This window comes from Pezoporus wallicus, unplaced genomic scaffold (genome assembly GCF_028554395.1).
Source record: "Pezoporus wallicus isolate ANWC-B61680 ecotype Strahan unplaced genomic scaffold, APGP_CSIRO_Pwel_v1 contig_14033, whole genome shotgun sequence".
NCBI classification, from domain to species: domain Eukaryota; kingdom Metazoa; phylum Chordata; class Aves; order Psittaciformes; family Psittacidae; genus Pezoporus; species Pezoporus wallicus.
The window spans coordinates 117,957-144,397 of record NW_026636703.1 but is presented as its reverse complement, the minus strand read 5'-3'; the positions used below and the strand labels follow the sequence as shown (position 1 = coordinate 144,397).

Genomic DNA, 26,441 nt, shown 5'->3' with positions numbered 1-26,441 from the left:
TTTAGTAGAGCTTCTGCTAACCCCTATCAGATGGGGAAGAAGCAGTTTAAGAGAGCTGGTGCAGATGGGAATTGCTGTCCACACACACTGGCTACAGTACTCAGGAAATCAACATCTATTGTGAAATACTCTTGAAATCAAGCAGTATTGTCACCTAGTTATTCCAAGCATGATGTAGCAGGTCTCTGCCAGATGGCTTGACAGAGGATCAACCCAAACATGCTTTTTATGTTACAAGACTTTATTCTGTTTCACAGATTTGACTATTACAGCAGTGAAATTATTACAAGTGACTCATAACATTTAGTTCCAAATGAAAGTAGAAAAACACAAAACCGATGAAGGGCAGTGAAATGAGATGTCACGTGTGGGAAATGTGTTTTAAGAGCACAGAAGAAGTATACAAAAATACGTTAGAATCAAGAACTCTGCAGACAGCTTTTGATTTAGTTACAGCTTTGACACCACAGAATCACAGGATGGGTGAGGTTGGCAGGAGCCTCTGGGGCATCTGGTTCAACCCCTTGCTCAAGCACGGCCACCCAGAGCCCCCTGGGCAGCCTGTGCAGTGCTCAGTCACCAGCACAGTACAGGAAGCGTTTCCTGATGTTCAGGACTCCCCTGTGTTTCAGTTTGTGCTGGTCCTGTCACTGGGCACCACTGGGAAGAGCCTGGCTCCATCCTCTTTGCACCCTCCCTCCTAATGCATGTATATATAAAAGATTCCCCCTGAGCCTTCTGCAGGGTAAACTGTCCCAGCTCTCAGCTCTTCCTCGTAGGAGAGATGTTCCAGTCCCTTAATGATTGTTGTGGCCCTTTGTTGCACTCACTGCACTATGTCCATGTCTCTCTTGTACTGAGGAGCCCAGAACTGGACACAGCACTCCAGCTGTGGCCTTACCAGGGCCGAGCAGAGAAAGATCACCTCCCTCGCCCTGCTGGCAATGCTTTGGGGCTAATGCAGCCCAGTATACCACTGGCCTTCTTTGCAGTAAGGGCCCATTGCTGGCTCATGGTCAACCTGGTGTCCACAGGACCCCCAGGTCCTTTTCTGCCAAGATGCTTTCTGGCACATGCTGGAGCATGGGCTTGTTCCTTCCCAGGTACAGGACTCTGCACTTCTGCTTACTGAACTTCATGAGGTTCTTACCAGCCCATTTCTCCAGCCTGTTGAGGTCCCTCTGGATGGCAGCACGACCCTCTGGTCTATCAGCCACCCCTCCTAGTTTTATGTCATCACCAAACGTGCTGAGGGTACACTCTGCCTCATTATCCAGATCATTAATGAAGACATTAACCAGGACTGGAGCAGTATTGATCCCTGCGATACTCTGCTAGCTACTGGCCTCTAACAGACGTTGTGCCACTGATCACCACCTCTATGCCCAACCATCAGCCAGTTTTCAACCCACCTCACTGGCTGCTCAGCCTATAGATCAACAGCTTGTCTATGATGATCTCCTTTGACAGTGTCCAGGAAGACTCTATCTGCTGCTCTCCCCTCATCCACCAGGCCAGTCATTTCAGCATAGAAGTTTAGCAAGTTGACTAAGCCCGATTCCCCTTGGTGAAGCCCTGCTGGCTACTCCTGAGGAATTGTTTGTTGTTCCTGTGCCGTGCCTGGAAATGGTTTCCAGGATAATGTCGCCTTCTCCGGGACTGAGGTGAGCCTCATGAGCATATGGCTCTTTGGGTCTTCCTCCTTGCCCTTCCTGTTGACAGGAGGAACATTTGCTTTACTCCAGTCTTTGAGCACTTCTCCCAGTTGCCATGGTCAATCAAAGATTATTGAGACAGTGACATCTGCCAGCTCTCTCAGCACTTGTGGGTGCATTCCCTCAAGGCCCATGGACTTATCTATGTCCAGTTGGCTTAAGTATTCCATGACCTGATCCTCTTCCACCAAAGGTACATCTTTGCTCCAGCCTTTCCCCCTGGTCTATGGAACCTGTGATTCCTGAAGACAAGTCTTGCTAGTGAAGACTGAGACAAAGGTGACATTTGGTATTTCAACTGTTTCCATGTCCTATGTAATCAGGTTCCCTGTCTTGCTGATCAGTGAGCTCTTTCTGGTCAGGTGGCCTATAGCAGACACCCATTATAATGTCACTTGTATGTCTTCTCTTCAATCCTAACCCATAAGCTCACAGTCAGCATGGAGCTCCATGCGCTCCACCTGCTCTCCCACATAAAGGGCATCTCCTCTTCCTCATGCTCCTGTCCTGCCCTTTCTAAGTGCCTAGGAAGCATCGTATATTGGCAACTGTTCATTACAAAGGTGATCAATCCAGGAGTATATAAAAGGCAAGAATGAAACTGAGAAACGAAAGGAGGATGTTTGTGTGTGTGTGAAGTCTATTTTATGGCAAACTTCCAGTCCTTTGGCCACTATAAAGCAAAGTCAGTGGATTTCATATAAATTCTCTGTATAAAGGAATGTCTATGAACTGTGTACAATATGGCCCAGAATAAACATCTCAGTATCAGGCTAATATTGCTCCTCACAGAGGAAAAGAAGGTGCTTACATCATGGTTTCATCTTCCCCATACAATACTGTCCGGAATTGGACTATGCCCCAAAATACCATTTCAGGAACAATGCAAATTCCTTTAATGGAAAGGAAAAGCTGTAACGCGCCGAGGCTGCAGCAGCAGGGCCTGGGCAGTGGCCTCACTGCTGCACGCTTGCTTTAAAGTTCGTGTGGTTGACTGGCAGGGGGTGAGCCTCTGTGTTGAACACCCAGTCGTCCAGAGACAGCACGTCATCTTCACAGAACAGAAGATAGAGGTACCTGGAGCCGGGAGGGAGATGGAAGGAAACGCGAGTGGGACTCCAGGCACACACAAGCACTGGCAGCAGGACTGTGATGGGGGCTGCCACTGGCCTCAGCTGCCACAGTTTATGGTAACACGTTCCCTCACTCCCTGCCGGGCTCTCCTGCTTGAAATTACCAGCCCTGGTGCAAAGGTGGAACAACGGGGAGGGCATCTGTGATCAGCAACAACATTGGCTCATGCTACCTGTGAAAGGCAGCTCTGCACCAAGGGGCAGCAAATTCAGGCCACAGTCACATCTCTGTATACAGGGCATCAGCCTGGCAGAGGAGACATGCTGTCTCTTAGCTAAATACAAGGGAGCTCAGCAGTCAGAGCCTCCCACTTAGAACAGCAGTAAATCACAGGAAGAGTCCTTTAAATCCCCCACATGAGCAAAAACCTTGAGAGTGCCAATGACAGCATAGTGCTACAGGAGGAAACTGCCAAAGCTTTGCAGCACCCACAGCCTTGCCCAGTTTTCCCCACAGAGAGTAAGACTTCCCCCTTATTATTAGAGACTAATTAAGCAGACGAGTGTTGATGCTGCAGGAATTATGCTACTCTGAAAGGTCTCTGTGACACTGGACTTACTTCAGAGTCTCAGCGAGGAAAAAACTCTGTTGCATGTTGTCATGGGTCGGGGTTGTGGTATAAACATCTCGGATGCCAGAGAAACCAGCTTCTACTCTACAATGCTTTTCCAGGGCCTGCGAAAGGAAAAGAAATCTCAGTAACACACAACAGCATGGAGTAGGAACTCATTAATCATCATCAGGTCCATTACAAGTCAGCTTTACAAATCAAATTCTGGGATTACAGTAGGCTCTGTCTCTCACTAGGAGTGTAGTGATTACTCCAGACTCTGGAAATAAAGTTGGTTCTAATGAAATAGCAAGAGAAACATCAACCACCTAAGTTAGTTGATTGATTGACCTTGATGTTACAGAAATAGCACAACCAGATCTCAAGTGGTAACTTGCTGCTTGTGGAGGCTCTTTTCCAGGAAGAAGACAAATGACAGCTGTGCCACTGAAATGCAGCTCCTGCTAGGATGTGGGCAGGGGCTAACAGGCTATTGCATGAGCTAGAAAGAGGTGAGGGACTTTCTGGCTCGGAGGTCTTTGTGGGAAGAAGACAGAAGCCAGGGCAAAGGCAGGTTTCCTGCTTTTTCCTGGCCCTTTACAAACCCATGGTTCTGAGCAGCCTAGATACTGCAGATAGTACATTGACTCCTTTGTGCAGAGGGCTGCTTCATTAATAGCAGGTTTTGCTGTCTGCAGCACTCCTCTCCATAAACCTCCACTGTTCTGATTGACTGTTTTTAGTGTAGCCCAAAAGGGAGAAGAAAACACTCACAATGATCAACAGACACCGCACTACATCGAGCTGTTTTGTGCATTCCTGCCGCACGGCTAATGTGTCTTAGCGCCCAACACAACTGAGAGTCTGCTCTTTTCTCTCCAAAGGAAAGAGCTGTGTAAGAATGCAGCAGCCTGGAAGCGTTATTCCAACCATACCTTCACAACCTCCCAGCCCCACTGCCTGTACTTGGGATCGTGTGTCAGCCGCCACATGTACATGTAGCTTTCCACCACCTCTGGCCGCAGGATGTAGTAGCGCTCGCTGAGTCTGGTTGCCATGGCTTCAGTGCCAGCATCAAAGCGAAAGGCTTCGGGGCCCAGTTTGGTATCTGGACAAAAATCACACACATGCAATAATCATTTTGAGCAGAAGGAAACAGACTCTCCACGTGCTTTTATACTGCTCAGGCTGCCAACGTGTCCTTAAGGCTTGCATGGGCAGAGCAGTCGTGCTTGTCTATCAGATCAGCCTCACGCTGATGTCAAAACAGGGGCAGCTCCACAGAGTGCACAAGCTGTGCCCACTGCTGCTCGAGGCGTTGCTCATGCTGTGGTATGTGGGTACTATCCAGGTGAGGGTGAAGTGTTTCTGAGGGTGGGAAAAAACACAAACTTGGAGCAGATTTGAGCATGCAGAGGGCAGGCACAAATCTACCCCATGGCCTAGCACTTTTGCTGGGCTGCTATTTGCTCCTAGGAATTGCCTCACAATTATCTGTCCACCAGACTGAGCTGTTCCACCTGCACTGCAGCAAGGAGGCTGTAAGAAGTGGTATCTGGGACCTGCAATCATTTCTTCTGCCTTTCCTCTGGTCCACAAGCAGCCTCTTTGAGAAGGAAGACATCAGGATGATGGGGAAGGCTTCATTGATTTCACTGGGACTTTGTAAGTAACACATTCAGAGTACCTGGGTCTTTTGGAGTTTCCCTTACATGAGCATCTCAACCTCTTGCAAGCACTGGCTAGCACTCTGATCCCTACTTCCAACACCAACCCTCTCTGTGTTCAAAAACCAGGGAAACTGAGCACAGAGGTTGATCATGAGGGTGGTGAGGCCCTGGCACAGGCTGCCCTAAGAAGCAGTAAATGCTCCATCCCTGGCAGTGTTCAAGGCCAGGTTGGTCGGAGCCTTGGGCGACATGGTCTGGTGTGAGGCATCCCTTCCCAAAGCTGGGGGCTGGAACTTGATGATCTTAAGATCCTTTCTAATCCAAACCAATCTGTGACTCTATGACTGTGTTCATGCCACAAGGTTTCTCCTGCTGTTCCCATGTGTGGTCGTGTTTCAGGGAGTCATTTTCTTTCTCCAGCTGTGCTGCACACCTTCCCCCCAGGGATCTAACAGTGCTGGGCCATCTGCTGAGAGCCAGGGTGACATGCACAAGCATTCTCTGTAAATCAATGAGCTTGCTGAAGTGACAGCACTGTCACCAGTGGGGGCAGGTTGCTACCGTCCTTTCTATGCTGATGGGTATTGCTGAAGGTGAAAATTGGCTCCAGGCACTCACAACCAGAGGGTTATTAGTTTGGGTGACTTGGTTTAGTTCTGGAAGCGCTGGGGGGAAAAGGAGAGTTATTTGTGAACATTTCAGGTTAGCTTGAAGTTCATTGGGCAAACGTGCTGGACACTGGCTGCCAGCATGGGCTTGCTGATGTGGTGAAGGTGTGAAACAACCTTTGGGAACAGTTTGAGCAGACAGACCTGTGCTTGACAAGGTCCAAGAAAGCAGCGTGCTGCTTCGCTGCCTGCAGTCTCAGAAGAGCTACAGAGATGCCTACAAAGGAAGGAGTGGTGTCCAAAGCAAGCCCCTCTTGCTGAAAGCCCTGCAGGCACAGAATAACCCAGACTCTCATTCATCAGGTCACTGCTCACCCAAAGCCCTCCCTGATAAGCACACTGGGTGCTGAAACTAATTTTCCAGGCCTTGGGAAGGAGCAAGATTTAGCCAGCCTCTCTTCAACAGCAGCAGAGACTTCATTTGTTTTGTTCCTACCAGCAGCTGCAGGCCTCCCACACTCTGCTGCTGGGCTTCTCAGCTGCTCTGCTCCATCGAGTGGGATGCTTTGCAATTAATCTGTTAAGCTCCCCTTTTTGTCTGCGAAGGGATGTGAAAAGATAGACTCAAACTATAGTCTAGCTGGGAGAAAGCCAGTTCTGTGACTCAGGGTGGGACTAAGCTGTGGGTTGTCTTCCCAGCTCTGCCACAGGAGCTCCCATCTGCCTGTCCCTCTGCTCCAGCTGTAAACCACATTGCTTTCTCTTCTAGATAGCCCAGAAAAGACAAGTGAAAATCACACACAGGGATGCAAACCTCTGCCACACCAAAGCTGAGCCTCCTAAGGCTGTAGGTGACCCCTTACTAATACTTTCCAGGCAGTCCACAGGTTTACCTGAGCGTGCATAAGACTCATGACATGTGCTTGTTATCTCTGCAGCGAGATCCATGTAATGTTGCTTCCTCTCTTCTCCAGCGTGTTCAGCTCCAAGGGCTATCATACCCCCAGAGAAACAAGCCAGGTGGCCCATTTTGTGATCCAAGACACCACCCCTCCACTCAGCGATGTAGGTCAATCCTCCAGCTGACTTTTTGACCAAATGCTTTTCTATTGCCTAAAGGGATGAAAACCAGGATTTTGAGATACATAATGGACAGCAAGTCGCTTATTAAGTATTTACTTAGTGGAAAGGAGTGGAGTAAATACCACAGAACCCAAAGATATGGGATATTTTTTGCCTGAAACAGTCTGACAACCAATGTCCTCCTCCCCCAAAATATAGAGCAGCAATTTGCTCCTTACCTCTAGTGCATCATCATACATCTTTTTAGCTTCAGAGTCTTTCTTGTCCGACATCAGCCAAGATTTGATGAGATATTCATAAAAGCTGTCCCCAAGCCCCCCAATGGAGACGTGATCTGTAGTGGGAAAGCCAGAAGAGAACTTCAGCTTCATGATATACAGTGAGCAGCTGCTTTACAAAGAACAAACAACCATGTCTTGTTTAATGCCCTTGTTCTCTCCATCTTCTTTCCAGTTTCCTGGGGAGAGCTTGCAGCATTTCTTTTTCAAAAAGCAAGAAAGGTGGAAAGTGCAATCAGAAGAAAAATGTTCAGTCATTTTACAAAGCATCAGTATCCCTTACCAAAACTATGCAGAGGTCTTAACTTTGCAACTTATTTATACTGCAACTTGAAGATGCTTCTTATTTACGAAGCAATCATCATAAATCCCAGCCTCATAAACCAAAAGCAATGGCAGGTATTGATAGATCTCTACTTATATGAAGCCACTGGGTGCTGCCTCCCTGCCTCAGGAAAGGGAAAAAGCATGCTGGATCACACAGAGCTGCCAGCAAGGGGCTGCTGTAGGGACCTCTCCATCATGCCATTTGTATTCCTGGCTCATGGTGGGACTCAGTGCCCTGGGGAAGGCTGGGGCTGTCGGCATATTAAAATGATAAAGTCAGGTCTGAGGATGTGCACTGAATATTTCCTTCTGCAGAGATTTTCAAGGCGATCGGCTCTGAGCACACGGAGCTGTGACCTTACAGGAGGATGCTGAAGAACTGCACTGTGAAATGGGGATGGCAGCGGCAGGATCCTGCCTGGGTGAAAGGCTGGCTGCAGTGTGTCTGTAAATTGTACCACAGGGGGAAAGGCAGCATCTATTCTTCCAAGCAGCCAAGTTCGCCCCTTTTTAGAAGAGCAAGACAAATTACCCACCCCGGACTGTACCATCCCTGCTAAGGAACAGTGTCCACCTCTTGGTGTGCGTCCTCATTGCCAATGAAGCAGATGCAGCAGGGTTTGGAGTTAGCTGGTCAGATTTGTGTTTTCCCTACCTCTGTACATTCATAACGTCCTGAGACTTATCCTAAATGCTAAATCCTAGCAAAAGAAGTGATCAACAGCCATGACATCCTGACCTGAAGAGCAAATATTGCTGATACAGTGTGCCCAATGATCCAGGAATAATCCAAAGCAAAACAACGAGATTAGACGCATGAATTCAACAAAACAGAGGACAGACTATTTGCAAACACGGCCTGCACAGCCTGTCTTTACAGAGCAGCTCTGTGATCCTGAGCGTGTCATTCATAAAAGCACCAAAGCAGGAGCTCTGGTACATAATTGTTTTCCATATGGCACCAGCTTTGCCAGCATTTGCCTCCAAGGCACTGCATAATCAAACTCTTGATTTCATCAGGGGACTGTGCTTTAGTTCTCTCCAGGTAAGGACTGCACTCGGGAGAGGCGCAGCACTGCGTCTTCATTGCAAGATGTGCTCATTCAGGCAGGTCAAAGATACACCTTTTAAGAAAATCACAGCAATTCCAAGAAAAACTGCTTCCTGCAAAGAGCTTTAATGACAAGAGAGAAAATGAGAGCTTGGCACCTACAGGGGACATCTCTGTGACAGGCTGCAGCTGCCTCCCTGCTTCGGTCCTAATCTCTTTCTCACCACTGGACATGCAGAAGAGGCTGATTCAGACCGCAAGGCTCTATCATGAACCACTGCTGCAAACAGCCTGCCCCATGAGCTGCCCTCATGACTTGGAGCTCTAGGAGAGCTCTCAGCACCCTTGAATAGGCAGAACTAATGCTGTGTCTGGTAAAACGTGAAGGGTGGCTGCTGGTTGGGAATAACCCATGGAAAATGGCACCTCAGGGTGCGGGAGATTTGCTTTCCAAGCGGAACATACTGCAGCAACTCTGCAGAGAGCAGTGCGGAGGAGCAGCTGAACTGCTTACAAAGGGACTGGATAACTTTGAACATCAATGAATGGGACAAACACAGAAGCCTATTTTCTTTCCTCATGGCACCAAAGGCCAGCTCCGGTTTAATGGGACAACCGCAGCCATTCAGATGCTTTGTTGGGACACCTTTCAAGCCAAGCCCTGTCAATTATCATTAGAGGTACTGCTGCAGCAGTAAAAGGCCAGAGCTTGCTCAGGGTTAGAGCTCCCACTCTGTCTCATGCAACTGCCTGTCAGCTACAATCAGAGCCATTAGCACAGTAGTTAGAAAGGGCTGGAGCAGAGCAAACAGTGCAAGAGTCAGGAGAACACCACGTAATGCAGTAACTCGAAGAAAACGGCTTCAACAAGATAAACATAACCCAGGGACAGGTTAAAAACAGCTTCTGCAAAAAAACCAAGACTTTTCTTTCCTTTGACAGAGCAACAGGAAATCCAGCAACCAAACCAAGCAAATCCCCAACAGAGAGGTCAGAGATGTGGGGCACAACAGCAGAAGTAGCCTTTCATGTGCCTACCAGAAGGCAAGCTTCTGCCCTTTGGTGGCACAAAAAGAGAAGTACAGTCTCTTTTCTGGGTAAGGAAGGGGCTGTGTGGGTAGAGCAGGGAAGTAAATAACCTTCCCCTGGTTACACTGCTTCTATCATTTCCTTGCTCTTTTCAAGTCCCTTCCTAGTTATTGCTCCTCTTTCGTATCAGAACAGCATCTATTCAATGCCCATGTCTTCGCTGCTGGCCAGTGCTGGGTTCCCAACAAGAGAGAATACATCCTTGTTGTACCCTTGTATCAAACTGCAACACACAGAGGTACCATGGTAAGAGGTACACGGACGCATACAGGAGGATGCATCCCTAGACCCTCAGGGGATGTGAGGCTCCATAAGCCCTCTGCCTCTCCTGGTGGTTCCTTACTTGCTGCAGCACACTTGGGAAGGAAATCTTACTGTGCTTCTGCTCACAGCCACACATGCAACTCCCAGGCAGGCCTGTGGGCTATGTGATGCCTGCAGGATGAGGTCTTAAAAGAGCTGTGCTGCTTTCTGACATGTGTGTGATGAACCATGTACCATTATCCTCCCCCATGCAAGAAAGGCCCTAATTCTTCCTGGAGGTGAGACACTCAGGTGGAAACAAGCCTGATGGAATAAGCGTACAATTACTATATTGCATCTTACAAATGGGGCTGTGTTATCTAATCACGTGTATAAGAGGCTGCCTGACAAGACATTTTCTTGGCGTGCTGCTCTGACAGTTACTATTGCTTCCTAAAGAGCAATGCAAAGACTGAAACGCTCCCGGCAGGACTGTGAACGCAGTGATACCTACGCTGCACCCAATTCCCTGTCACCGGGCTGAGGAAGTTGGGATAGAGGCCCTGTGGCTTCTCAACTCTGTTCAGGACCTTGCGGATGTTCATCACCTAGGAGAGATGAGAGACAAGAGCTCTGTTACTTCTCTGCTGAAGAAGCCAATGGTCCTGCAGTGTCACTGAGAGCTCTGCAGCTCCTCAGTGCTGGGTTTTAGAGATGATCCTACAAACCCTGCAAGGCCCAGTTCAGTTCAGCAAGCAGTGGCAACAGCTCACTCACAGTGCTGCAGAAGCAGTCCTGAGGGTGGAAAGGTATGTGATTTTTATTATGATCCAAAGGAAAGCAGTGGCAGGGATGAGTGACTCACATACTACCTGAATTCACCATGTGGTCACTTAACATGATAAATTTGGGCTTTTAATTTCAACAACAGACAGCTTCTTTAATACACTAGAACAGCTCTAAAACCTCCCTTGGCTTCACCCCCATTAACTCCAATAGGCCCTTCCCATAAGGGACAAAGTTAAATGGTATGCAGCATAAATATTCTATTATAACCTACAGAGCAGCTAATACACTCTAAACCTTTTATCAAATTAGAGAATGTGTATACTAAAAGCTGGCTGCAGACTTAAGCTGGTGCTTCCAAGTAAGTCCTCGTGCTGCAGAGCACTCACGGGAGTCCAGCAGCATGGCACAGTAATGACATGTTTGAATAAAAGACACAGATGGACTCTACTCCTGCTAAAATCACACCAGTCCCAAGCTGCAAGTTAATGAGTTAATCTGCTCCTCTCAAGCAGCTTCCCAGGGGATGGGCAGATGGAGCCCACACCATCCTCTGTGTTCTCTCGGAGGCTGGCAGCAGGAAGGCGAGGACATGTCCTGTGGCACACTCTGCTCAGCAGGCTCCAGTAGAAACATTCTGCCCTTACCCCTCCCTGGGCTTATGAGCTTGGGGAAAAGGCTTGACTCTGGCTCAAAATGCCACAGTTTGGCTCTAGAGCATGGATCCCGTTCTAGTTTTTTAACAGAGCATCTTCTTGCCCTTGTGATTCCAGTGCTCATCTTCTTCCCCCACCCCTCATTGCCTTCGCACACGTTTTCTTTCCATACCACTGTTTCCTTTACTGGTCTTTCCTCAGCTCCCCCCTTCCTCTGAGCAGTCTGTCATTATCACTGTCCTCAGGGATCTTCAGCCTGTCTCCTGTGTTTCAAATCACCAGTCCTTTTTTATCTCCCCTACAGAGTTCCCCTGGTTTCTTAGCTTTCCCTCACCCTCTGCTTTCCTCTCCTGCTCACTCCTCTGTGACATTCCTCTTGCTTACCCCACCCTTACTGCTTTCCGTACACTCCATCCTATTCTCCGTTCTGGTCTCCTAGCTTCTTCCTTCTCTTCCTCTCTCTTCTTCACATTCCCTTCTTGTTTCACAACTGACAGATCTGCACTGGGCATTTCCTAGAAAAGTCACATTTTGAGCTTTTTATTGGCATTCCTAGAACCACTGCCTGTTTTCAGCCCACCCTGGACAGGCCCCCTTTCCTTTGGGCTCATGGGGGCATTTGGATTCTAACTGGAACAGTTTGTCTCCCTCGAAGCTGGTTCCTCAGGGACGTGCAGCACAAGTCAATGGCTTGCTGGTATCCAGCAGCATATTTATTAAGTCGCTCTCACATGCACTAGAAGATCACTTGTGGAAAAAAAAGCTCAAGGTAATGTATAATATTAATAGATTTTCAGTTACAAGTTCCACAAAAGGAATCCAATATGTCAACTGTCAGGCCTTGCCTACACAAGAAACCTCAGCAGAACTCTTGCTGGCTGGAGCGTACATTTAATGCCTATTTAGAGTGAAGAGGTCTGCAAGTACAAGGCACTACTATTAGGATATCAGAATTAACAATTATCCTCACAGCCTCTCTCATCTGTTCATCCAACAGATGGTTTCATTTGGACCGTGTCCTTGTCTGAGTGAGTTTGTTCTACAATTTCACACAACAGACACTGGAAAAGACATCTCTGTCTCCTCAGGGGCTGCAAGTGATGGAGAGGCAGGCAAAGGGGCTGCAGCAAATGGGAACAGCCAAAGGAAGCACTGGGGCAGCTGCCTTCCAAGGCCTCTTGGTGTGGCAGGATCTCCAGCAGGAGTTCACTGCCTCCTCAGAGATGCTCTGAGGCCTGGAGACAGGTTTCTGAACCCGTGTCCCACTCCGGAAGCTTTCTCCTCTGGTGAGCTCTACTGGTACTGGGGAAAAGGAACACTTTGCTGCCATGTTATCTGCTGCAGGCAGACCACAGTGCTGCTCTGCTCCAGCACGGACCCAGCACTATAAAGAGACCAATTCACTAAAGACCAGGTTGGGAAGTACTCGCCTTTTCTGCAAACACGGGGTTGCCAGAGAGCTCCGAGAGGTGCAGGAACTCCAAGTGCAAGGTACCGAATTCTGCCAAGATGCTGCTCCCAGCAGATGCCCAGCCCCAGCTCCAACTCATGCCGCTGCAGAGAGAGAAAACAGAACCTTCACTGCCAAGAAAACCAGCCTGAGGTCCCCCCAGCACAGACCCTGCCTTTGCTATGTGCCTGCAGCATGCACCACGTCCCAGCAGGACACAGTTTCAGGACTCGGAAGTGGTTGTTTGATTTTCACATCTCTGTTTGCAGCTGACTCTGATGAGGGAACAGGTTTCCAGTGATGGGGAGGGTAGCACTAGATGGCGCCTGAAAAGTGTCTGGGAGAAGGAAAAGGGTTTCTGCTGTTTACAGGAGGCCAAAACTAATGGTCTTTCCGAGGGGGAAAAAAAAAGCTTCCCCTCCATGTGATCTATGGAAAACCATTTCAGGTCCAGAGCTGTTTGTTTCGCCTCCAGACAAAAAAAGCCATTAGATCAGCAATATGTTCACACTGTTTCCAATTGCTCAGTCACTGCCAAGCATCAGCCTTCCTGGGAAATGTCAGGAGGCTGCAGCACCAGCTTTTCATTCGAAAACACAGTGTGCAGCTGAAATTGGTACCCAGGAACATGGAGCGCCTATGGCACAAACCTCCCCGTGCAGCCTTCAGCCTGCCCAGGCTGATGCTGGTTTTAATATCACATTGGACACCACCTGGCAGCCACTGGGGGTGTGAAACCATCCCACCATGTTCTATCTAAAGGAGTCAATTACTTTTCCTTTATTTACTGCCCTGAAGGGACACTCTAACAAACACCACCTCACAAACAGAAGCTGTCTTCTGAGCCGGGTCAGACAGGCAGGACCTGGAAGCTGCTGAACGGGGTTGGATCATCTCCTTCCCTCACAGAGACCCAAAGCCAAACCAAGAGAAAGACCAGGAGAGGATGATGAAGAAAAATCTGGAGGTGTAGAGGGCTTAAGGGAAGGAAAGCAGGGATCACGGACCCAGAATGGGAGGCATCAGGAGAGCAACCACAGTGCAGCAACACATAGGCAGGGAGCACGGAGCAGCAGCTTGGGAAGACAATGTACTCCAGCACCTGGCAGACAGCGTGGCAGTTGGAGCAGCAGGATGGAAAACAAGCCTGTGTGAGATGATACAGTGCCTGTGCGAAAACAGGAGGCCACAGGGAAGCACATCAGCGGAAAGGGGACACAAGAGGAAAAGGTGGTGTGAAGTGATAGGAAGAGATAAAGGCAGTTAGCTCTGGGAAGAGCTAGGGGGTTGGGGTAGTTGGGGCCTCAAAACCCGTGTAGGAATTGACTTAATGCCAGCTTCTGTTTGTTTCAAATCTCTGGATGTCATTCTTAACACCCCCCCGGGCCGACACCACCAGAACCTACACACCCGGCAAGGCTCCCCCCCTTCTGGGTTGATGAGGTCTCTCTGGAATTAGCACATCCTTGCGAAAGTAGAACTGGAGAGAGAATTCCTTCTGGGCTTTGGTTTCGCCCTGACACTGGGGTCAGTGTGCGTGCACAGCACCACCTCGCTCTCCTCTGCTTCCACCTCCGCATGCAACCTCACACTGAGTAGCTCCCTGCCCCTTTGGGTTCACAGCCTTTGGCTGTTCATCATGTGCCTGCAGCAGTCAGACTACAGATTTAGGAGTAGCAGTCAGTAGAAATAGTCAGACTACTTCATCCTTGCTCCTGAGCAATCGATCCTCTGAGCCCTCAGAGCGGTTTCATGGCCCTGAAGCCAGGGCTTAAGCCAGTAACACTGGTTCTGACTGCAGGCTCAGTGCTGCTTTGCTTTGCTCTTAGTCAAGGTCATCAGCAAAACATGCTGGGAATGCCCAGGCAGGCAGAGTCTGTTCCAATTGTCTCCAGGAAGGGCAGGGGAGGTTTGGCATTTCTGTGAAAGGTTTCTCTGTGCCACAGAGCCCTCATCAGCCACAGAGGAAGCAGAAAGTCTCTTCTGTGAAAGCAACAATTAAAGTGGCTGCGGTGGCTCCATTTTTCACCAGGCTCACGTGCAGATGAGACAACTGAAGGGTGTCAGTGGTACCTGAGCAATGGAGCAGCTTGAGCCAAACACCTGAAAGTCCTGCACTGCACAGAGACACGAACGGAACGGGAGAGCTGGGCTAAGAGATGAGGAATGATTCTCATGGTTCCTGCTCGGAGTTTTGCAAGAGGTGAGGATGAAAGGCTTTGGTTAACCCCCATTTCCAACTGCCTCCGCTTCAGCTGCAGCTTTTGCCCAGGGGGATTTGTGTGGAGGCATCAAAAGGAGCCAATGAGCCCTCACTGGCAGGGAACACTGTCTGCTGGCATGAATGAGAGGCTGCTCTGGCTGCCTCGTGTGCCTCTGCTCAGAGACCTTCAGCAAGGTATCTGACCCAAAGCTCCCCTCCAGCGTGACACCACCACCTACCTGACATGAAACGTGCTGGCTCCCAGTGAAGGAGAATGGCTGAGTGCTGGCAGCAAGGAGAAAACTGGAGGATCTGTACAGTACCCCCCTTTCTAGCACCAAACCTGTCAGCCAGGCCCAGCCAGTTCCTTTCCCAAGTTTTCCAAACATGGATAAATTCACCCTCATCTTGTTGGGCACTCTCCAAAGATACAGAGCTACATGCATGCTGGGTGCAGACTACACATCACTTTCCAAAGCAGATGAGGGTGAGGAAACTGCTATTGCAGCAGGGAGCCCTGCCAAGAGGTAGAGGAGGAAACTGCAGAGAGCCCCAGGTTACTGAAACACAGCTGGGTTTAACTTGAGTCCCCTGCAATCCCTGCCAAGGCACCTCTGGGGTTTGAGTTGGCAAAACAAATGACCTGGAGGAATGTGCACTAGAGGGGGGCACCTCTGAGGAGCTGCTGCTGCTCCTGCCTGAATCCTGGCCTTTTACAAACATCCACAACCAGAACGATGCGCTGGGAGGGACGTGAGCCTTGCCTGCCCAAATTGATGACGCCGCGCGGGATCCCCGTGGGGGTGTTAAAAGCCGGCAGAAGCTTCTCTCCCAGTTCCAAAGCTTTGCTCTTGAAGACCTGTTAAAAGAAGAAGAGAGGATCGGTATGTGATGGGCTGCTTGTGAGCACCAGTCACACTGGGTTCCTTCACATACACCATTATAACAACCTCCGCCTGCTGCACTGTAAGAGCCTGCTGTTCCAGGTACGCTGCTGCCCTCGCTCCACTGCACGACAGACCCGAACCAGAACTCTTGCTGAATGTTGGGATCTACCCGAATGTCCTCTAAAAACCTCCCCTAGAGCTGGCCCAGCCCCTGCCAAACCCTCAGCCTGGCTGAGCACAGTCAGAGCTGCAGAGCTCAGAACACCCCAGTGTCTCAGCAGCAGACCTCTGGGATCTGAACTCATCCAAAGAGGAGTCTTTGGGGCCAAATTCCACCCTTTTCCCAAGGTGGCAGAGGACACAGGGAGCTGAAATGACTGAATTAGCATTCAAAGACATCTTTCGAGGGTGCAGCATTGTTAGATTGACAACACTTGTGTCATCTCCTGTTGGAAAAAACGTGGTTTCCAACAATCAATCTTTTACTTGCAACTCTTTTCCAGGAAGGATTCATGGTTTCGTGGCTAAGCTGCTCCTTTTCCATTTGTGATGCCTCAGTTTTGGGCTTTCAAATCGAGTTACAGCTTATGGTGGCTTGCAGCACAAAGGCAGCACACAATTATTTTGGCACAAGCTGATACAAGCACCAATCTTTGCTCCAGAGATTAGTTCTGATCAAGGGAAGCCTGTAAGTGACTCAGGAGATGAAGCCCCCCCCCCCACCAGCCCGAGCTCTCACAGGAGTGCACAGAAAGCAGGAATTTATTGCTCTAAAAATACAGCACTGAGGAAATCCGAGCTCTCCTGTGGGGCTGCAGACCTGTGATCCGCTCCCAAGGAGACAGGGCTTTGGTTCAGAAGGGAAAGCAAGAGAGTGGGACATGAGGTTTGCCTTTCAGTGTGGTGACCCTGAGTGGGAATAGGCCAGGCACTGCCCTGGCTGCTGAGCATCACTGCTGACTGCATCTCAAGAGGTCACTGCTGGAGTTCTGTGCTTTAATGCTGTTTCTTTTTGCTCTGTTAATCTGAAGCCTGTTGAAGTTGTGATCAAGACGAGGCCTGAGTTGGGGCACTGGAGTCTGTGAGAGTTTTCCCTGGAGGGATATCACGGAAAGAAGCCATTCCTGGAACTCATTTAAAATGCAATGGAAGTAATTGTGCTGCTCCTGTGATTCCACGGATCAGTGGTGAGCCATCCCATCCGATTAAGGTGGACAACACCCAGCCATGGTCATTGCTTGGTATGGGAGATAAGCTCTCATTTAAGAACCAGTCTTCCAGCTCCTTCACTCACAAAACTCCCCCTTGAATCAGAGTTTCTGCTTGCCTAAGACTTCCAGAGCAAAGGAATAATCTCTTCATCTCTCTACAGCCAGTTGTGGAATTGCAGGCCAGGCACATTATAAAACAGATTATGGCATTAAGCCCTGGCCTCTGCAAGCTGGAGAGAAAGAAGGGAAATGGCTCTAGCCAGAACGGGAGCATCCACTGCAGGGTGGCTTCCCTATGATGGGTCTGTGGCACCCACAGCTGCTCGGCAAGGGAACATGGTGCATTGCTGCAGCACTCTGTTGGCAGGATGCAGGTCCCTTCCCTGCAGCCCAGGGCACTTTGACTTAGGAGTTTGGGGCAGTTGCCACTAAGCAGTCGCCCTCCTTAGTCTGAGGCGGAATCTGGAATGATGCTTGATGAAATCCTGCCTATGTTTAAAATACAAAGAGACACGGGCAAAGAGAATGATGACTGCAAATGGCACTTCACCAGGGAACACTGTATCCAGCTGAAAACGGGTCTTGCTGGAATTGCCCACAGGAGAACAGATTTACCAATGAGCCATGCACAGTGTGTGCAAGGTAATTATGTGAGACTTAATTAAAAGAACATTAGTGGCATATTGATATTGAGAAAAACGACAGGTTTGGCCTGTTCTCATGGAGGGATCTTCTGATGCTCAGAGAAGAGCTGCTGGAGAACCCTCTCAGTTCATTAGTGGTGACTGTGTGAGACATGCAGAGCTGCAGAAACCAACCTCTTCTCCAGTTAAGTAGTATGTGGCCAACAGTCCTCCAACATAGCGGATGTTCACCTCGAACAAGGATGCTTCTCCGTTCTGAAAATACATAATGACAGACGTGACTGCAAAGTCTGCACACACAAATGGCAGCTAAGGGGAACAGACTGCAGGCAGACACTTAAAGTCTCCCAGTCCTCACCCACAGTGAAACGCAGCTTTTTGTCTAAGATCTCACAGCACTTTATCTGCTCTACAGTGACACAAGGAGCTTGAAGGGAGGAGAAATACCCAAACTGCCTATTCATCCCCAGCTGACAGTATGTCCAGGTGCATTGTCCATCCATCCAACCCTGACTTGGGTCATGCCTTGCAGAAAGCTGTCAGTTCAGGGCAAAAATCTGCCTGTTGAAATGCTTCATTTAAGAGAAAATTGTGCAGCCACAAGGAAAAACGACTTCCTGCATTTCCCTGTGAAGAGGGCACTGCACCAGACAGACCTGGTGCGCTGCCTGCTTTTGGCAGGTATTTGCTGTCACTCAAGAACTCGCCCATCTGCAGGCTCAGAGAGGACCGCAGCCTGCAGGGAGCCTGTGGCAGGCCCGCTGACAGAGACAACCTGCGTGGTGTCCATGTGCCACCACCACAGGCAGCAGATGCACGTGGCTACGCTTCCCTGAATCACTCCAGAACACGCTCACCTGGAACACGTTTTGCTCTACCTACTCAGCTGATGAGCAGCCAACGTCAAAATGACTGCATGCAAAACGTACTGTCAAAAACAAGGTGTTTCTGGCTGTTGAATCTGCATGAGAAAAGATTCCTACCCTCACGTGGATAGAGCCAAAACTCAGAAAGCTCTTCCACCAACACAGCAACAAAGAGGCACCCACACCTCTGCACTAGCCTGCCCTTTCCAAACACCTGCAGGTTACAGAGCAGAGCAGGTGCTTCCTTCAGATGATGATTGAAACTGCACGAGCCATCACGGTACCCAGGTTCAACCAGAGGCAGTGGGCGCTGGAGCCCCGTTTCTGGACTGTCAGTGCTCCTTGTACAGAGCCAACCTGTAATGAATTTCCCTCCTCTCCCCCTCTGCTGCGCTGCCTGACTCCCCCGATCAATCCAGAGCATTCACTCTTGTCTTTGCAGATCAATCTATTCTGCAGGCCAAGATTAAAAGCTTTTATGAAATCCAGATAAATTATCTCCCGGTTGATTTTGTCCCTTGTTTATTGATTCAGTAACGTACTGAGAGTATTCACCAGATTTATCAGATGTGGTCTTCCTTTTATGAATACATGAATGTCAGTCGTGCCCTCCCAAATGATGCTTTTCTATGAGGCAGCTGCATGCATTGTTTCAATGGGGAGAACCATTTTGCACAACAGACAACAGGGCCAGCATTAAAAACCTCAAAGTTTAAACCCTGCTCGGGTTTTAACATTCTCCATATGCCCCTGACAAGGTCCCATCAGCTCTTCCATGAGAACTAGGAGAGCTGGCTGGGAGACAACAGTCAGAGCTATGCAAGGGGCCCCATCCACAAAGTGAGATAAAGGACAGCATCCTTCATCTGACAGCACTGTGCTGCACCCAGAGGCCCAGCAGCTCTAACACTAGCTCTGGGAAGTGGCTTGGACAGGGGCCCAGAGAGCGATGCCCTTCCTTCCAAATCCAGGCACTTGCTCCAACAGCTCCATGTCCATCTTATGCTGAAGACATGATCTGCAGACAGTGCTCCAAGTGCAGACACTTGTGGAGCGTGGACACTTGTGGAGACACTGCACGTTGCTGTGCTCACAGCACTGACATACCAACAAAGCACCCGGTCAATGAGATCAGCGTTTTCCATCTTAATCTACAGAATGCAAAAGGAAAACTTGTCTTACCACAAGCAGACATTTAACTGAGATGAAACAGAACTTGTTCTTTGATGAATAAACTTCCTTGGCACATCTAGTGACTACAGCTGCCTTTGTAACCCAGACCAAAACACAAGAAACATTAAACACCGAATCTCATTTCCAGGTAGACACTGGGAGCCTGAGCTGATGGCCCCTGGCTGGAAGCCCTGGATAGGCAGAAGAATCATGACAGTGGTTTCTCCCCCCCCAGACTCCACAGCTCCCCTCCCCAAATGGTTCTGAGAAAGCTGTGACCAGAAGTGACCAAATGCAGGGAATTTTGGTGACATGGACAGGCATTCCCAGGAACTGACTCACCACGTTCAAGTCAAAGCTCTTCTCCACCCACTTCTTTGCTTCTTGGAATTCCTCCTCGAGTTCCATGATGTACAGAGTATCTAAGGCATCTACCACTGTAGCTCCTCGAAGGCCTCCTGCATTGCAAACAGAACAGCGTGATGAAGCCCCATCCATGCAGTCTTCTTTAGCTCTACATCAATCCGCAGGAGCTGGGACAGGCAGCAGCTTCCAGTCCCAGTAGTGGGGATGTCTGGATGGGGTCCAGACTGGCTGTGGCTAACAGGACCAGTGAGCTCTGCTATCCAAAACAGGCTGCTTTGGAGAGGCCCAGTTTCCATTTCTGAAACAATACCCCCGAGGAAGAGCTCAGGGTCCACACTTGAAGCCACCGGGCATGCTGCACGCCTTGGCCTTGCTTCCCAGTCTTGTCTACACCAAAGCGGTTCGGCAATCCCACCCCTACTCTTTGTTCAGCTGTAACCCAAAATTCAGCCTCTTTCTAACCCAGTTACAAGCATAGGTGAGAGAATTGGTGCTTTTATTGTGCAAGAGCATCCAAGACAGGACTTTGGTCATTCTGTCCTTGACGCGGTGTTTGTTATCAGAGGCACATCCCATGACCTAGGGTTACCAGGACATCAGAGAACAGCACTATCACATCACCAGCAGCACAGACCAGGAACTAACCTCAACGCATCTTTAGCAGGGAGTGGGTGGCCTCAGGGGCAGCTCCCTTCCTCTGCCTGGCACAACAGTCCCTAGGAGCACACGCACCAGCCTCCAGCAGATGGCAATGGGACACATGCAGATGAAGCAAATGCCAATCGAGAACTTGGCCCATTGATGCAAAACAACTGCATGCCAAGCATTGTCTTACACAGACGGGCTGCAGGACAACTTCCAGCGAGACAGAATGAAGTGGCATGGCACGGCATGCCAAGAAAACTCCAGTGGCTGTGGAGGCAGTCAGTCTTGTAGCAGTTGAGGTTAAATGAGACATGCTGACAACCCTGGGTCTGGAACATCTCAGTGCTAGTTTTATCTCTGTTAGCATTCCCTAGAATTATTCCTAGCACGAGAAAGCCAAGGGTAGGGAAGCACACTGTGCCTCAAACCCCTCTGTGCTTTCATTACAAAGGCCATTGCTTTCCTGGGTAACTCTGCAAACACTAATGCTCACGTGGAGGATCCCAGTTTGGAACCCTCATCACTCATCCCTCCGCACATGTAACGCACCAGGGCCACAGCGTGAAGCTGCCTCTGTGTTGCTGTGACAGGCTGCACGTGCGGGCCCACACACACAGCTCCTTTGCAGCCCCGCTCCTACCACCCCCTGACAGCCAGAGCTGAGTCTCTTGGAAATCACTTGGATGAGGTTCAGGTTTCGTTTCTTGAACAGGCTCTGTCCCCATCATCTCCCTTCCCACTGTAAGCACAAAGCCTCACACACCCCGCTCGTGCCCAGGGGGTTTCCTGAGACATGTCTGTATTTGCTGCAGGCCAGTTCCTTTTGCTCACCTACAGGCTTTAGAACACTACCCCAAATCCCCCCAGCCTTCCCAGCCTTTCACTGCATGCTCCTTCCTGTAACACCTGCCGTGTTACTTCAATTCCAGTTCTGCTTGAGAGGGAAAACCCGGCCGGATGCACTGTTGAGAACTACTGCAGAGGGGAGAGGAAGGCAAAGGCAAGTCAAGTCATGAACCTTCGGACTTTGGCCTTTCCTTATTAAGGGAAAAAAGCAACTGTGGATGCTTTTCCCACAGCAGAAGCGCTCAGATCCACTGGTTTCCTGCAGGGCTCCGTTTTGCTTTCAGCACTCGTCCCCATGAGGAAGGCAACCTGCCTTATTTTGTTGATGTTACAAGACTGCAGTTTTGACACTTTTCCGCCAGTCAGCACATCATTGCCTTAATAAAAAGCCAACCTAGACTTCAGTGCTCAGCTACAGATTGCTGCCTTTCGGACGCTGTCTGCATCAGAAACAGGGGCTGTGGAAAAAGGATGAGGGCAGCAGAGACAGCCTCTAGAAATCCATTTATTCCTGCAGGCTTGCAAAATGAGCATCTAACTGGAGCTATCTCCGAGTGTGCAATAGATGGAGTCAAACAGCCACTAGATCAACTGGTGGGTTCTAAAAGGCAGCTGAGCTGATGTTTGTCTATCATGTTTTCCACAAGCAGTGACCATGAAGAACAACATAATCGCAGCCAGAGCTGCTTTTATCAGCCTTAATGATTCTTCAATATTAACGATTATGTGAGCTTTATGCACATTCCTATTAGCAGGGAGAGACAGCAGCTCACAGCAACGCAGGCAGAACAGTTTCAAAGGAGAAGGAAAGGCAATGCCACCTGAGCACAGCCCATCACTGTGATACTCTGCGCGCAACACCACCAGGCTCGATTGCATTTCATGATCTAATCCACGAAGCCTTTCATAATCTACAGAGAGACAAGGAGAAAAGTTGGATTTGCTCAAACTGAGCAAAGAGACAGACAAGTTTCTGGGATGATCAATTGAAGTGAAGAATATTGCTCGACCTGAGGAAGCCTTGTATGTTTTTAGCAAGTAAGTGCGATAAATACACGAAGTGCACTGGGGATTAGGAACATGCTCACTAAAGCGTAGCTCGGAGTTGCTTAGCTTCCCTCCCCTGTGCTTGACACCACGGAAGGCAAAGCCTGCTTCCCTGCTGGGTTGTCAAACATTTGTTTAAACACTCCCCTGAACTGCGGCTATGTGAAGAACCGCAGGCTGCGTGCTCGGTACAAGGGTCTTGTTGATGCTTCCTTTCTTCTGCACCAGCTTTGAAGCAACTGCAAACTGCACGGCTGCCTTCTTCCTGCACCTAACTGCGGCCATCGCAAGAGCGAGAGCCACCATGGCAGCTTCAGCCATCACGGGAATGACAGGGAAGAACCTCCACAACCATGCAGAGAGCAAACCGGGCATCAGCACCCTGGTACTTGCCAGGACAGAGGATGCAGAGGAAGGATCCTGACTCCCCTGTGCACACTGGCACGTTCATTCTTCACTATAGGAGCATCTTCCTTCCTGCTCAGACTTTGCTCCATCACATCAGGACAGAGCTCACGATACAATGTCCAACGGCTCTGATTACACTCAGCTGTCAAAAGATGGTGCTATACATACTGTAGCATGTTTATTACAATACACAGGCACCGCTTACAAGGGTGGTGATATTTGCTTAACATGCTGCTTATTTTGAGAGACGTTAAAAACCAGTCACCTTTCCAGATCTGCACGTTGTAATGTGAGGGATATAATCAAAGGGGAAGCAGCTTCAGAAGGAAACGGAGTCAAAACCCACTCTGTCACTTTTGACTCTTGCTGACACTCCCCACTCTAAATTACTGGTTTCAGCCTCATTGTACTCCCTCTGAGGGAGTTTTGATGTAGAAACCATGAAATTCTCAAAAGAAACCCTTCTGGAAGTACCCAGAAATGGTAGCAATGATTTAAGCAGGATTCCATGCTTGAGATTCTACCTGCCCCCACAAATCTAAGGCCCTGTGTGCTATGATCCTGCTTGCAAAACTGGCTTCTTGGGGTGGAGATACACCTCGATCAGGAGAGGCAAGGTCACTTCACCGATGGCCAAAAGGGAAGGACAGAGCTCTGGAATCCACACCAGCTCCTACACTGCCCAGTGAGAGCCCACGGCCATCCTGAATGGAAGGAGGAACCTTGCACTGGGAGTGGTGGGAAGAACTGGGACCTCAGGCACAACACAGGGGCTTGTCCAGGGGCATCTCTAACTGGAGGACTTCGTGGCAGCAAGCAGCAGGGCCTGCAGTTCCAGCCCTGAGGGAGCAGCAGAACACCAGAAGCAGCAGCTCATGGTAGCAATACAAAGGTTCATCTTTTCTTGAGCTGAAGGAGGTCCTGTACCACCCCGTCCAAGCCCCACGTGTATTTGCTCTTTTGTGCATGAGAAGAATGGAGACATCCATGTTGGCAACAAGGCTGCTCTGTTCCGACTTCCACCCACCCAGAGCAATGAGCATCCACCCGCTCGCTTGTGAACGCTGCCACAGAAACCACCAACAAACATCCCATTAACTGCTGCTTGTGAAAGGTGCTGAATGGGGCGCTCCACGGGGAGGAGGTGGCACTGAACACACCCCCTTCCCCACAGCCTCAGTGGGAATGGGCTGTAATGCTTGTCTGGAGGAGCAAGACCATTCAAGCAACTCAGTCTCAGGGTGGCCTTCATGGCAATTAACGGTAGTGCTATCTGTAAAGAGCACGGATGAAGACTGGTCACGAAGTGCCAGGTTTGAGGTGCAGCTCACAACCTGAGCGAGGACTGTGAAGGGTGAAAGCCTCCACGTGAGGTGAGTGGAGAACCTCCGCGTAGCACATGGGGCCCCTCTGCACGTCAATCACAGCCCTGCTCTCCTCCAGCATCCCACAGGCCTGTGCCTGGAGCAGAAAAGGGAACAGCTTTCTTCTCAGCATATAGTTTAAAGGGAGGTCATGAGGGCTGATCAAAGGTGGAGCATACCTGCCCTACCTCCTGCCAAACGTGTAAGGGCTAATTGACTTGAAAAGCACTTGCGAAGCACCAAGCAGGGACTAAGTACAACTGTGGAAGGAGCACAACTGCTGCTGCATTTGTGAACTTCCTTTTAGCTACCCATTATCTGCAAAGCAAACCCGACAATTTAGGCAGAAACAGGAAAATCAAACCCACCAGCATCAGGTATGCAACAGAAACCGCATGCTTGATCCTCAGGCGAGCAATATGAGTTTACATGCGACTTGCTGAAGCTTTCCTGAGCCCCATTCAGCTGATGTGAACACTCTGCATCTGCTCACATTTACAACCCAGGCTTGCTTCCATAGCAAGGGGTGCCCACATGTTGTATCAGGCCAGAACATTGATCCAGGCACTGCTCCCACAGCACAGCTGAGCCCCTCCATTAGAAAGGGCCCAAAGGACAGGATCACATTCTTTAGGAAGATGATCTGCAGAGCAAAAGACAAAGTCTTCACACCAAAGAACTGCCTTTAATCAGGAGACTGTGACATTAGCCTGGGTCCAGCTCTTTCTCCTTCAGTCTCTGTGGGAGCTGCACACAACAGGAGACAGTTTATGTCAGAGAAACTTTTCATAGGGGCTCCTTGCAGCCAAGGTCAAGACCTTCAGCTTGCAAGGACCTCTGCCTCCTCTGCACCCTGCGGGCAAACAAGAGCAAGCTGAGCTGCACAGTCCTGGGTACGCTTTATTACGGGACTGAGGAGTGAGCAGGGACTGAAGGGAAGCACGAAAATCAGGAAAGAGGAACAGAACCAGGCTAAGAAGAAAGAAAAATGAAAACCAAAGAGACCACAGAGCATTTGTGAGAGCACCCAGGATATTTTCAATGCGTTCCCTTGGCACCAGGAGATAAATTGTGGTTTTTGCTGTGCTCAGAAAAGGGTTTGTCTTCCCCTGCTTTGCTCCTGCTCTTACCAGTTCAAGCTGCTAACTGTTACCTGTAACAGAGGAAACCCATCCACCTTGCAGCCTCATGCCACCCTCAGCTGATACAGTCCAAACACAGCCCCACCAAGCTCCTTCCAGTGGGAAGAGGGCCTGGGGTCTGTAGGCTGCTCTAATGAGGTGTCAGTGACTCACTGACCAGAGAAGAGACAATAGTCAGGCAACAGAGTGACTCACTGATAACAAAGCAGTTACCTCGGACCTACCTCAAGAGGGTTTGTATTAAGTAGGATGCAGAACAGGCCCAAAGAGAAGGGGCAGCCAGTCCAGCAGCTTGCATTCCACTCCAGCATCTCACAGAACACCCCTGTGCCATGCTCCCTGCACCAGCTCATACAGTTGACCAAGACCTTGCTCTTCCTTCTGCCCTTTATGGTACCTACAGGCTGAGGATCTACCTGTTAAGTCCTTTTGCTCCCAGACGTAGCACACAGATCTGCAACTGCTTCTCCCAAAGGCTAAACAAGGGGCCCAACCCCAGGACCTATTCAGCCTCCATAGCTTAGCAAACGTTGGAATTTCCAGCCCAAGTGGAGCAGCTGTGATGGGAGGGACAGAGAAAGTCGCCTTCCATCGCTCCCTCCTTCCCAAAATAGCCAACTGGGAGTATCAGGGGCCAGAAATGAGACTTGAAGGGCTCCCAGCTGCAAGTCTGCCCCTTGAGAGTCTTTAAAAAGGCTGCAGAAGCGATGCTTCAGCAATGGGTAGCTGAGAGTGGGGTCTTTAATAGCTCTCTCCATCAGGAAGGAGAAGTGCCTTTTACCAGCCACTTTGCCCAGCTCCCACAGCCACTGTGATCCTGGGCAGCCACCAAACACGGTGGCTTGCAGGACCTCAAGTGTGGCCGCCCTGCTGCAAGGCTAAACCGGCACATACACCTCCTGCAATGAGGCTGGCTCCCTGCCTCCAACCCCACCAGCTCTGCAGGCTAGCTGCAAGGAATAACGATGGATTGAGCGTGTGCCTACAGGCACTGCCTGT

The 26,441-nt window shown here is 49.7% G+C and overlaps 1 protein-coding gene across 1 annotated transcript in view; it reads right to left on the bottom strand.

Annotated features, from left to right (window-relative positions):
• Positions 1-2,587: 2,587 nt before the first annotated feature.
• MAN1C1 (mannosidase alpha class 1C member 1) overlaps positions 2,588-26,441 on the bottom strand; it is a 57,662-nt gene continuing 33,808 nt past the window's right edge. The window contains exons 3-12 of the mRNA XM_057401203.1: positions 19,967-20,082; positions 17,760-17,840; positions 15,608-15,702; positions 12,621-12,744; positions 10,263-10,356; positions 6,979-7,094; positions 6,571-6,790; positions 4,335-4,507; positions 3,409-3,524; positions 2,588-2,792 (exon numbers count right to left, since the gene is read on the bottom strand). Of these exons, the coding sequence (XP_057257186.1) occupies positions 2,672-2,792; positions 3,409-3,524; positions 4,335-4,507; positions 6,571-6,790; positions 6,979-7,094; positions 10,263-10,356; positions 12,621-12,744; positions 15,608-15,702; positions 17,760-17,840; positions 19,967-20,082 (1,256 nt within the window). The 3' untranslated portion in view covers positions 2,588-2,671. The remainder of the gene's footprint in view (positions 2,793-3,408; positions 3,525-4,334; positions 4,508-6,570; positions 6,791-6,978; positions 7,095-10,262; positions 10,357-12,620; positions 12,745-15,607; positions 15,703-17,759; positions 17,841-19,966; positions 20,083-26,441) is intronic.